Source organism: Trachurus trachurus, assembly GCF_905171665.1.
Source record: "Trachurus trachurus genome assembly, chromosome: 23".
NCBI lineage: Eukaryota > Metazoa > Chordata > Actinopteri > Carangiformes > Carangidae > Trachurus > Trachurus trachurus.
In genome coordinates, this window is record NC_139912.1 from 9,038,099 (window position 1) to 9,051,387 (window position 13,289).

Sequence of the window (13,289 nt, forward strand, 5' to 3'; positions counted from 1 at the left end):
ACTCTGCATCTGAACTAAAGCGCCTGGAGAACTGGAACATGCTCAACCAGCTGAGAAGTTAACTCACAGTGTTGTTGTTGTCGCTTTAGTTACTTTAATTTATGCGTCCCGTTGGCAGAGGTTTGTGGATATCCAGACACACTAGTAAAATCCCTTCAGTCAATAAATGGGCGGTTGTGTATTTGCTCTCTTTACCGTGGCAGTGTCAATGTATGTTTGTGCTTTTTTTCTCTCCCTACAAACATCATATAGAGGCTGATGGGGTCAAACTGTGCAGGGATTTGATTTGGTCACCATGGAAACTAGCGAGACCACAGCCCGGTTTGTCATTACTTACGATGAGTGCGGGAAAAAAAGTGTCAGTGGATTTTGTGTGAAGGCCAGAGGGAGGTCGGTGATTGACCAAATGGGAAGGCAGCGAACTGCTGACCCAGTGGAGACCTCGCTCCGTCCTGGTCGATGCGCTCTGAGCTCTGGGCTGTTACGTCCAAGTCGGACTTCCTGTGTGTTAGTCCTAAACAGGTTTCCCCTCTGGTCTGATCGACTAGCGTACTTGTGGTCAGTTCTAAGTCGTTTGATTTTACATTGTGTAGATTGCTGTATTATTATTTAAATGACCGTCATTTTACTTTAGAAAACTCATCTGGGAAAATGAGAAACGGTAGCAGTAGTTATCATTTATGGCCTGAGAACATAGGAGAAGAGTTAACAGGTTGAAATGATGTCACCTAACCAGAGTGGAGGTGGGAGCCTCACTTACAAATTCAGGACAGACAGACAGAACTACTGCATAACAGGAAACAGTAAAAAGAAAATCTTCAGATTCATTCTTTTAGACCTAAAATATTAGGAAACTAGAGCCCCAGGTTGAATTTGCCTGGAATTGTCCTTTCAGTCCTCACAACTTCTGATTCCCATCATCTCCACAGCTTCTCTCCAGTGGTTTCACAACAATTTTCACTTCCATTTGTGTGTCACTAATGACTTTGACGTGATTGCCCTGTGACCTCAATAACTCTCACAACCTGAGGGTGTGAATCGCACCCAGGGGTCTGATGAGAGCGAAGAAACAACTTCAAGGGAAGGAGAGTGAGAGGGGAAGAAGCTGAGCTCAACGCCCTGCAGATTTATTAACCAGGATGAAGCCGAGTGTTTATCTCTAGAGTCCAGGAAGAAATTCTTAGCTTCAAGAGTTTACCGTTTATTTTATCACTTCGTACACAAATAATTCTTCAATGTTAGATTCTTTAACTACCTTCTTGTGTCTGTCTTGATGTTAAGGTGACGTCCAAGGAGATGGGTCGGTCTGTCAGTGAAAGGAGGGCAGCTCTGGAGTCACAGCCGTCGCAGCCAGGTGTGTGACACTCACTACAACTTTACATACACTGTTAGTTTGACATCATTACCTTTAGCTTCGTAGTTGACCTCAGATTTTGTAGAGTTATCTATATGCGTTAGTTCAATACAGTGGTTTAAGACAGAGACAGTAACTAAAAACATGATACTATCTGGCAGACTAAGCTAGATACAATTCACTTTATGCACAGCTCCACTACTTCCTGAAATAAGCCAGCTCGTTTAATTCCTGTCTTACATTATTGGACCAACTGATTAATCCAGGTGTGTCTGAGTAGTCACAGTGGTCAGACACACCTGGATTAATCAGTTTGTCCAATAATGTAAGACAGGAATTAAACGAGCTGGCTTATTTCAGGAAGTAGTGGAGCTGTGCATAAAGTGAATTTGACCATTACAAAACAGTCATCAGACATATTGAGGACATTTTCTGTTGTCAGACTGAGTGGGAAATGTTTTATAATAATATAATGATAATAAATTGACAAAATAATTAGCTCAGATAATTATTGTTGCAGTTGACTGCCTTCCTTTCTTTGGAGTTGACATGTTCCCAGACTCCTGCAATTACTTAAGCAAGTACAACATGACGGAGAAAAGTACAAAAACAAGACAAGTTATTACAAACTAATGATCCATTCAAGGTTGCTTAGATTCCCTAAATAACTGTAGTGTGATGTAGTGGCTGAGAAAAAGAAAATAACTTATGACAGCTTTAATTCAAGGATAAATAATGGTTGTACAAGTCATATTTTATTCCATGTGCTTTACAAGGATATAAATAATGGCCAAAATTACAAAAATCAGTGTGCTGGAAGCCCAAGCCTATGTACATTAGTTGGTCAGCAGTGATGTCACCAAATAACCCATTTCAGTTTTCACTCAAAATACAATCTCTACACTCTACCACTTGTTATTTATCTTTTATTTCTTTTAAATGTCCAACTTTTATTTTGGTACCTTGTTTCCAGTGCCACGTACTGCAAATCCTTTATTCTTTTCTCTTTTACATTACATGTATGAACAATGAGTTGGCAAAATATCTATGTACATTTTATAATTGGATAATGTCTCATCCAAATAATACAGTAATACTGCGTTTAAAATAGTACATCTGCTAGATAAGAGTAGAGCCCCATGAGAAATGATGGAGGGTTGACCTGACAAGAGTTAGCGAGCCACCTGCAACATTCACACTCTCTCTGTGTGTAAGTATGATCATCATCTAGTTTGAGATATTTTTTTTTAAAGGATGGCCATCATTCTCAAAGCCCAAGGTTTTCATCTCAGCATGTCATAGAAAAATAATGTAACATTAAGACAACAGTAGACAAGAATTGCACAAGAATAATCATAATCATCATGGTAATATAATACTCTCATATTAAACATTAAAATGTCGGGCAATACGAATAGAATACTTCTTTTTTTTTTTTTTTTTTTTAAACATCAGATGCAGTTTTTTTTTTTGTTCACATAGGTTCATCATCCGTCATGACACACATCAGGAGTCAATAGGACACACCTGTTGCAGCTAAAGCGTGTTACAGCTAGTCCAATCACATGTCACACGCTTGTGCATATATCTCTGTATTATTTTCTGACTTCAAAGAAAGAAAATTAAAAAAAAAAAGACCAAAAAGAGCCAGCCAGACGTCCTCGAACCCATTGCCCATTTCCAACACTGACACATGCCCAGTGGTGCCTTTTTAGCGAGCCCATTGTCTGTTAACCGTTAGATGCCCTGTAACCTCCCATCTGGCTGCATAAAACAGATCCTGCTGTAGTTGCAGAAAGTTGAGGCTGCTTTCAAACAAAGTACATTCAGAGCAGACCGTCGTCTGTCAAGATGCAGTCCTGTTAGTGTGTATGTGTGTGTGTGTGTTTGTGTGTGTTGGTCCAATGTTTACTGTGTCAAGCATCATGTGGATGAATGGTGTTAATTTTTTTTTTTGTAGTCAACCTTAAACACTGTGGAGTGGCATCCATGTTTGTAGTCCTTTGTAGTCCTTTTTGCATTGTTTTGCATGTGTGACAAGGTCCGTGTTTAGGGCTGGCTACATTCTTTGCATTCCACAGTAATAGACATGAGCGTCCGGCATTGCCCTGCAATGAGATGACATCACTTATCGAGAGAGCCCTCACACCCCGCCTCTCCACCGGCCCCCCTGCTCAGCAAATCCAAAATGGCCACCATGCGTCTCACAAGCCACATGCTAAAAAACCTTTTACATACAAGTTGTTCTTCCCCCAAAATAAAATCAGGTTTATGGCCAGAAAAAACTCCATGTTGTTACTTAAAATAACTCGGAACATATACACACACGTGCTGAAAAAAATCACCTACTTCTTCCTGTGTCACAGGTCAAGTTTAAAGTTATTTGTCAAAGAAATTCACAAGTTGTTGTTTTTTTAGTACTTTCAAAAAAATAATCTGATATATAAAGAATCAAAAAGTTGAAATACATTCTAGTAGCCTGCTGGATGAACCAGTTTGAGTCAAAGTTCGACTGTGCTACATCACCTCTCCTCTTTGATTAAAAAATGTTTAAAAAGTCTGAACTCCTTTCCTCCGGTTGTCGTGATTGGACAACAGCCCTCAGCATCGTCAGCTCCCACACTGGGCTCAGCAGACAGCTAAAACACTGTTACGGCTCTTAGCAGTGCTCTGGTTTTTAAAATCTCATTCAAGTTGTCAGGGGGACAAGCTGGACAGAGGGGCTGAAATGTAGAGCGAAGCGAGGGACGGAGGCAGGTGGAGGATAAAAAGAAGGAGAGAGAGACGAAGCCAAACGGTTGCACCCATCACCAGGAAACAAAAAAAAGCAGAACAACCAAACTGGTTGACCGCTAAACTGACCGACAGACAGGAAGTAGAAAGAAAAAAAAGCTGACCATTCCCCCTACAGGTGGAGACAGAAATGCACCACAGACCTGGGTTCAAAGGCCATGCGCCGGCCGGCCCAGCAGGCAGGATGGGGCCCGGGCCAGAGAGACGAGGGGAGGGGGGCAGAAACGAAAAAAAAGAGAAGAGACAAGGAGAGAGAAGAGAGACAGCGCAGCGCCAAATGTCATCATGCAGTGGACAGGCTCGGCTAACGGGGGCGGGGCGGGATGTTTTGTTTTTTATTTTTCAGCCGGTGAGGTGACGCGGCGGCGTGCGTCGCTTGAGCCCAACTCCGGGGCGGGGCCCCGGTACAGGGAAACCTCTGAAAGGCACACACACACACAGGAGTGGACAAGGCGGGTGTATGTTAGAAAATAGTGGTCTCGTACTTGGTGTTGACTCCTCTCTTGGCCTCCTGACCCGGCTCCACAATCCACGGCACGTTGGCGTGGCCCTTCTGGTCCATGGATGGTTGCTCCATCTGTCACAGGAAGAGACGGCGAAGGAGGGAAAACAGAGAGAGAGAGAGAGAGAGAGAGAGAGAGAGGTGGGACTGTGAGACACATTATTTTCAGTGACCAGAATATTAATACTTAGAAAAGTCTACTTATTATTGCATTGGTTCTGCACTTTTTCACACCAAACAATTCATGACATATTTTGAACGCCAGCGGCTGTTTTCTGTTTTTTTGGGGGGGAAATGGACACTTTGCACACCTCAGTGGCCAATTTTCTGATAGAGTTTCATGCTCATAAAGTCAGTGATGCAGCGAGCGGAGGATGTGATGCTTACAGAGGAATATAAAGAGGAGATGAGATACAGATGAGGAGGCAGAGCTGAGAACATGAACCAAATCTCAGATCCCACTGGTCCTGTACGACTGTCACTGCACATTCAGAACAGGCGACTGTCTGTTGCTGCCACAGTGAAGCTATTGTGGCTTCAAAGCCACTGTAAGAAACAAACCAAACAATCTACATCGCTTTCAGAAAGAAGCCCAGGGCAGCAGCCAATCAAGCGGCTGGGTTTTTGTTGCCGAGGGCGCAATTCCTCCAATCTATTGGTTTATTTTCAGATGAATGGGGGAAGGGGAGACTTGACTGTGAGAGCTGCAGTTTTGACAGCAGAAGAAAAAAATGTCCTTGCACTCAAATCTTAATTGTGTAACCTTGATATTGTGTTTCATCTCCCATGAATTGGACTTGAATATGAGTGTTCAGGAGATAAAATGAGAGGCTGTGATCATAATTATACAAAAATAACAATTACACTTCATGGCTAGTGACAAGAAAACCAGAAGAACTGATGAGGAGAAGATCCACAAAACATCTACCATCACAAGATCAATAATCATATTTTTATCATGACAGCCCCTCATACATAGGAAGAGAACATGAAATGCGTCAAAATAAAGTGTAAATATTCTGCACAAAGCAAAAGATGCAGTAAAGAGACGGGTGTGTGAGTGTTACCGGAGTAAACACAGTTCTGCAGTACAAGGTTTTCTCTTATCGCCTCTCGACACACTGCCACAGCAACAATACGGAAACTACCTATAGCATTAATCCAGTTCTCTCTCTCACACACACACACACAAATACACACTCTCGGACAACGACCTTATAATCTTGTTATGGGGTTGCAGGATTAAGGGCAGACACAGTTGCAGAGACACACTTTCGATGCCACAGCACCACAACAACATCATCCTCCTCATGCTCAGTGAAGAACTCTGTCAGAGCAAAACCAGGCTCAGATTCATCATCACCCACACATGATGAAGCCACTGACAGAAACATGTCTGTCTTCAAAACAACCTCCACACCAACTAAAACACCCCTCTCTTGATTTCCTGCACAAAGCTTTAAAACACAAGTTTTTCGGACTTGGAGCAAATGTTGCAGAGACATCGATGCACACAATGCAATGCAACGGCTGTTTATTGCACATTGAGATCCAAACGGTGCAGTTGTGAGATGAAGATGTGGTCGAACAGTCAATTAGGAAATTTAATGGATAGAGATGTTTTTTTATAAACATTTATCCAGGTTTGGACTCATTTTATCCAAATGTACATCTTTAAAGGTCGGGTTGGAGTTCCAGGAGAGACTTCTCTCTGAAGCCACGCCTCCAGAGCGCAGGAACATGCAACTTGTTCAGCGTTGGGTTCACATCAAGGTGAAGCCGCGAAAGTGTCGCTATCACGGTGCGACCCAATGTAATCCCCATGTGAGCAGCGACATGGCTTTCCACGATATCATTGCGTGTCACTGTGCAGCATCACTAACTAGTGTCCGCCAGCTTTTTCTCGTGGCTCATTCACGTGAAAGAAAACACCTGACATCATAATAAACTACCCAGCATCCAGCTCAGAGCTACATCACCACCTACCGGACTTCAGTGTGGTACATTGTACCACTGGCGTCGTCTTTTTCGTGGTTGTAACTCGCTGAAGACTTGACAAAGAGTGGTATGCGCAGAGGAGGGACGGAGGGACAGAGACGGCAGCTTGATTGACACATCACGATCTAATCGTCGCGTTTTTACAGGAATGTCTGTCCCACAGGTGACTGACTTTTTTCATTTTTGTGAAAAAGCATTTGATTAATTAGTTGCAATCGGAGTGTGAAGAGGATTTCAAACAATTTAGCAAAAAAAAAAATGCTCCAGAATAACATCTCCAACCCTAACCCTCTGAAGAGGCAGTACATCCAGTCAGGGCTTGATTCAGTGCAGTCGGGCCCATAAAAACTCACTGAGGCACTAAAATGGAGGTCTGCTGTGTTAGCCATAAAGAAATGAGGAGGACTGTTTCTGTTCGACCGGCTGTAGAGTCACATTTGTCTTTTTTTTCCTTTTTTTTTTTTACTGTTGATATGGAGATAGAGGTAGTAACTGAAGAGTGAGACACAAATACTCACTGCAAACAGGACACACGAGGGAGGGATGCAGGGTGAGTTGGAAAAAAAAAAAGCGACAGAATAAAATAAAATGGAGGCACTTACAGACGTCGCTCTCTCTCTCCTTGGACTAAAAGAAAGAAAAGTCATATGGAAAATAAAAGGATAAAGAGAAGGAAAAGCGTGAAGGACCTGTGACTGAGCTTTGTGAGGAAGATGGAAGAGTCGAGGGGGAGGAGGAGGAGGAGAAGGGTGGAGAGGAGGCCGGTGAGGGGTGTAAATGTGGCCCAGTGACCAGCGGCTGGACGGGGACATGATGACCTACAGGGGGAGGAGGGGGGGTCAGAGGTCACGTAGAGGTCAAGGTGGGCCAAACACCAAACACAACACAGCAGCAACGGCAAGAAACGTAACGATGACGAGAAGAGAAGAGTAGCCGCACCGCACTGCAACGAGGAAGAGGAAACAACATTCCAAAAACCATGGCAACAACATGGCAGCAAAGTCATCGCCCTGGCAACAGAATGGAACAGCAGCCTTTACTGCAATACAGCAAAAAACTCAAACACATGAGTTATAGGCCAGCACGCCCAGTATTAGAGGAATACTTCACCCAAAATCAATAATTCACCAATTTTCTATTCACCGTCATGCCAAGGAAGGGTTTGGAGAACTTTTGTTATCAAAACGCTTTTGGAGTTCCAGGGGGGGTCCGGCTGGCAACGGATTTTCATATAATGGCGACGGATAGAGCTCACTTTTGAATCGTCCAAAACACACACTATGAAACATCCAAATACCTCCATACTGCTCGTCCGAACAACTTTTTCATGCCGCGTCTTCAGGACACTTGGGTCAGTATGACGAGCAGTATGGAGGTATTTGGATGTACCTGAGAGATGTACCTGGAACTCCAAAAGCGTTTTGATGACTCTGAACGTTCTCCAAACCCTTCCTTGGCATGACGGTGAGTAGATGATTGGTGAATTATTGATTTTTGGTGAAGTATCCCTTTAAGATGAAGGTGTCATGGCAACTTTACAAAACATCACTCTGCAAAAAGCTTCTTCACAAGCCAGACTCACGTTCAAACTTCAACTTGAAACCAAAGTCATGAGAAACATTTCTGCCAGTGAGGTGAGATAGCTTGTGGCTTCTAACCTGTTAATATACAGTAAGGTTTACATCGGCTACTACGTTGATCACAAACAATGAATCAGCTTCTTAGAAACAAGGTATTTTCACACCACTGGCAGTTTTTTTTCTCACTCGCGTTAATAAAAAAAACACAAAGTCAATCTCATCCAGTCAGGACTGTGAAGCTTCGTTCAGATCACACTAACATGCCGACGCTGATCAAAGACAACAGAGTCGTATCAGACACGCTCACGCTCATAAGGGTAAGTTGAGTGGATGTTGAGGGAGATTTACAAGCAGATGTGTTTAGATGACACACACACACACACACACACACACACATACACAACATAAAAATGATAATGAGAGGGTGTGAGGGGAAACCGATACTTGTGGGCAGAGAAACAAAACAGTATTTTATAGCACGGGGGGCTTCAGAGGTGCTGCAGGATGGAGATTATGGCTGGCAGGTGGCAGGAATATTAAGTTAAGTGCCCTGCTGCACATCACAAGCCACTGACTAACACACACACACACACATACAGAGAGGAAAAAAGGCAATTAATGGTTAATGTAACGGTTGCAGAGTCAGCAGATTGTGTGTACACATGCCATCGTTCATCATCTCCATAGACACTGGACCACACACTCACACACACTGCATGTCCTCTTTCTCTATGTTTTGTCCTCCTCCATCTCTCACTCCGTCTTTCATCGCTGTCTCACGTCTTGCTCTAACTTTAGTGAGCCAGCCCATTCCTCCATCACCATGTCTTCCTCCCATGACTCACAGTATGTAAAAACGGGTTTAAATCTGGTGCCGCCGCTCTGATATAGCAGCCGCTGTAACTCTACACCAGGTCCTTTTAGACACATGCACTGCTGCTGCTGCTGCTGCGTCTGTGCCAGCCGATGCGTGTCAGCGGAGGAGAGAAGTGCAGAGTGGGTTAGCGGGACTATTTTAAAGCTGTCAGGGGTTAATGGGAGGTTGACAGGTTTACAGATAGACTTGGTGACGCTGTAATGGAGGAGGAGGAGGAGGAGGCGTGAAGAAAGGCCACACATGTCTGCACATTTACAAACAAATCCAATATAGAAGGTGGGACACAAGTAGCTGATATCTGATATGGTGATACTTCATCGCTACCAACTGAAACGAGACAACTGTTACAGGCAGCAAGCGCCATTATTGACCCCGTCGTCAGTGAGATCATGGAACAACCTGCTGCTGTATAATAAGTTAAGAAATATGTTCAGATTTCTCCAAACTCAAGTCACATTTCAACTTAAAGACTAAAGTTACTAAAGTCACAGAGACCGCTGACACACGATTTGAGCCTCTCATTGGACCTCTGTCCTTGTCCAAGTTTACATGCAATGGGGAAAATCGAATAATTGACGAAGCCCTGCTAATAAACTAACAACAAATACACTGAAATCACCATAAACTAGCCTGTATGTTATGCACCCATTGCAGTTTGGGTTTTTGCTCAGACACAGAACCAAACCAAACCAAACCCAGAGACACTGATGCACTGTTGTATTTTTGATGAGGGTCTGATGGACTGAAACGACAGCGAAATTGATTTTCCGGACCAGGCTGCAGTGCGCAGGAGTCTTGCACATAAGGAATCTTTATCTTCTTACAGACAAACGCAGAGTGTGTCGGGCTGAGCATCGTCTCCCCGGAGCCATATGCAAACAGGCCTCATCAATCAGCCCAGTGTGTAAGAGACTGTGGGGGACAAGCAGGACCAAGAGGACGTTTAACAGAGAAGAGGATCCACCTACACCTCTGCCACAGCCGAGGCTCACACGCATACAAAACACACCAGAGCCTTCCTAGAAAAAAATCCTGGTGAGATAAAGTTGAAAATAATGTAAATGAGCCGGGACGAGAGACGGAGACGCCTCGGAGCAGAGGGATGAAAGTCGTGGAGAGATTCCAGTGCAGATGGGATGATGGTTAGAAGCAGATAAAGGGAAAGTTAGAGTTGTGTTGAAGAGTTTAGAGATGAGTAGTGACACGAGAGGTCGAGGTGAAAATCCATCACAAAGACAAATATTCTTCTCCTTCTCTACTAAATTAAATTACCTTTAGAGCACCAAAGATAATCATCAAACTCCACCAGATATCCAGTTCAAAGAAATGATATCATCTTTTCTGCGAGATGAGCTTTTAAAAGCCACCTGGACTTGCTGATGTGAATTTCAAGTCAGGATGGATTTTCTTTTTCAACAGTAGTAGTGTGGCTGCGGGGCGGCGGCGGCAGCGGTGCTTACAGATTTGCGGATGTTGACGCGAGGTTTGGGGACAGGTTTGCTGGGCTTGCTGTCGAAGCTCTCGGGCAGCGTGGACGAGCCGTGGCCGCTCTTCCTGGCCTGCAGAGCCAGCTGGTAGGCCACCTCGAAGGCCTGGCCCAGCGTTAGGATGATCTCATACGCCAGGTTCTGACAAAGAGATCATGAGATTGAGAAAAACGCACAAGAACAAGCACAAGGTCAGTGATTATGATACAGCTTCAGTGTCAGAACTGACCACGTCAAACGCAGTGAAAACGTGGCAGTAGTGGTGACTGGACTTGAGGTCTTTGGTGATGTAAGCAAACGTAGACAGATCCTCTGGATCCTGAGCCGCACATGAGATGTTACGGATCTCATGCTCTGCTATGATGTTCTGCAGAAAGACACAGAGAGAGAGAAAATGAAGACGGAGAAAAACTGGAAAAGACAGATACAGCTGGTATGGAGACAGAGAGAGAGAGTGTTGATTATCTCCATTGATCCACTTTGCAGGAAAACAAATCTGATTTATTCTTCATCTCATTTCACACATGGCAAAGCCATAATCACTGTGGCACAATTTCACTTTGACGGTTTTCTGGAGTCACTGGGTTGGAATTTGTCCTGTGGTAACATCACTCAGACTTTGTGTTGTGTTAATTAAAGAACATCTCTGTTGCTCTGAATTATAAAACATCAAAGCTCCCAAAGAAAGTTTTAGTGAAGTCTCACATCGAGAAAACACGAGTTGCTTTGAGCTAAATGAAGAAAATACTAAGAACATTTTCCCGATACACAGTAACAACAGCTGTCCTGCTTCCTGTCTACATAATCATACAATAACTCCAACGTCTTACAAATCAAACATATGTAACTACAGGGGATCTGTTTGTTGATCGGTGGCAGATCCTCACTACATAACACACAATGAATAAAATGCGCTTTTAGTTGCACTTGATTGTTTTTATATTGTGTTAACAATTGAGATGTAGTGTTTTATAAATGATGATAAACACACTGGACACTCATCACACAGATGTCAGTCTCCATAGAGGAAGACTGAAGTGATAATAAACTGTGTAATTGTTTTTTTTAAACAACAATAAAACCATAAAAGTTGTTTATGTGCTTTTTAAACACTGCAGTAAGGGTTTAGTGGACTTGCAGTAGGATCCTATTGATTTTCCTTCACATTTAAACGTATCTATCCCATACAGACGATTGCCTGCTTGTGTTGTCCTTTTGTTCACACCTTATTAATTCTTACACCGTATAGTTTTAAAGCGGCCGGCGCCACAGAGGAAGCAGACAGACATCAGTGCTGCGACACCCGCCAGACCTGACACCTCTGAATGTCACTGATGCTCATGTTCAAAAAGCCTGACCTTTAAACGTGTTATTTAGCAGGCGTCACACGGAGCGAGGCCATGAGTGTTACCTTATTGGTGGCGTCGATGAACTTCACTCCTTTGTAGGACACAGACAGTACGATAGTCGGCACCTTCTTCATCTGTTCTGTCGACTTCTTGGAGTGCACAAAAAAAGAGAGATGGAAACAAAGAGGAGAGAAAGAGGCAGTGGTGACTTTCGAGGCTTAAATTACAAAAAAAAGAAGAAAAAAAAACAGGAATCTGTGACAGTACTGAACATTGAAGACCTGACTGTGTGTGAAAATTCAAATTAGTCCCAGATTAATGAGATTCAGTTGGCCGAGATATCCATGAATTTAATAACCTTTTAGTTTTCTACAAGACGTAATCCATGTCTGTGAAGCTGCCTCGGGTCAGGAAGCATGTGAGGAAAAACACTCTGCATGAATGAATAATACAAGTGTGAGGTAAACAAGCTAATTGAACATTGACTTAATTACCAAAGTAAATTCAAATCATCTCCAAAGGTCAGAGGTTGTTTGCTGCCTCATAAATAAAATAAAAAAACAACTGCTTCTGGATTAAATTTCTAAATCCAATCAAATTCGAGGCTGTAAATCCGATAAATCTGTCAGCTCATAAACCATGTCAGGCCTTCAGCCTACAGTATATCTCCATTCATTCCTTTTAATTGTGTACTGGCACTTTAATGTGGTTCAATTACCTATATCTGAACTCATTATGCAGCAGCGAGGTGCCGTGGAGACTCGTGTGATTTACAGCGACGTCGGCGTCACCCTCCTATCTGTCACTCTACCTGTCAAAAGCTTTAATATATTCAAAGAAATAGATGTGAGATGAGCCTCTTTCCCACTTCCTCGCCTGTCATCTCCTTCCCTCTCTCTCTCTCTATCCATATTTCCATCACACGCCGTCCTTTCTTTCTCCCCCTGTCGACTCCACTCGCTGCTATCCTTCCCTTATCTGTGTCATTTCTTTTGTTCTTTTCTTTTTCCTCCCTGCTCCACGGTGTGTTGTTGCTGCCGCAGTTCGGCCCTGTCAGGATCAGGTAGTTCTGAAAAGCTGACAAAGCCGGTGTTGCCGGGCTTCGCTGGCAGCTGGAGGCTGTGAAGTTGGGATTTAAACATCCACATCTACCTCCACAGCGCAGGGATGGAGGGAGAGATGAAAGGAGGGATGCTGGGAACGGGGGCAAACAGGTGAAGGCGGAAGACACGTTCACAGGGAAATAAAAGCCAGAATGATATGATGTGCTTCTCATTGCACTTAATTACAACCTTGATGCGCAGCTAAGGTGTGTCAGACCGAGGACGGAGGGACGTGAAAGACAGAAA

The 13,289-nt window shown here is 43.5% G+C and overlaps 1 protein-coding gene across 3 annotated transcripts in view; it reads right to left on the reverse strand.

The window, feature by feature from the left end:
- Window positions 1-2,148: 2,148 nt before the first annotated feature.
- anks1b (ankyrin repeat and sterile alpha motif domain containing 1B) overlaps window positions 2,149-13,289 on the reverse strand; it is a 232,954-nt gene continuing 221,813 nt past the window's right edge. For 2 of the 3 annotated variants that reach the window (XM_083999606.1, XM_083999608.1), the window contains 5 exons: window positions 12,003-12,089; window positions 10,821-10,958; window positions 10,565-10,732; window positions 4,633-4,724; window positions 2,149-3,462 (listed from right to left, as the gene is read on the reverse strand). In XM_083999606.1, the coding sequence (XP_083855732.1) occupies window positions 3,414-3,462; window positions 4,633-4,724; window positions 10,565-10,732; window positions 10,821-10,958; window positions 12,003-12,089 (534 nt within the window). In that variant the 3' untranslated portion in view covers window positions 2,149-3,413. The remainder of the gene's footprint in view (window positions 3,463-4,632; window positions 4,725-10,564; window positions 10,733-10,820; window positions 10,959-12,002; window positions 12,090-13,289) is intronic. The other variant, XM_083999607.1, reaches the window with a different exon arrangement.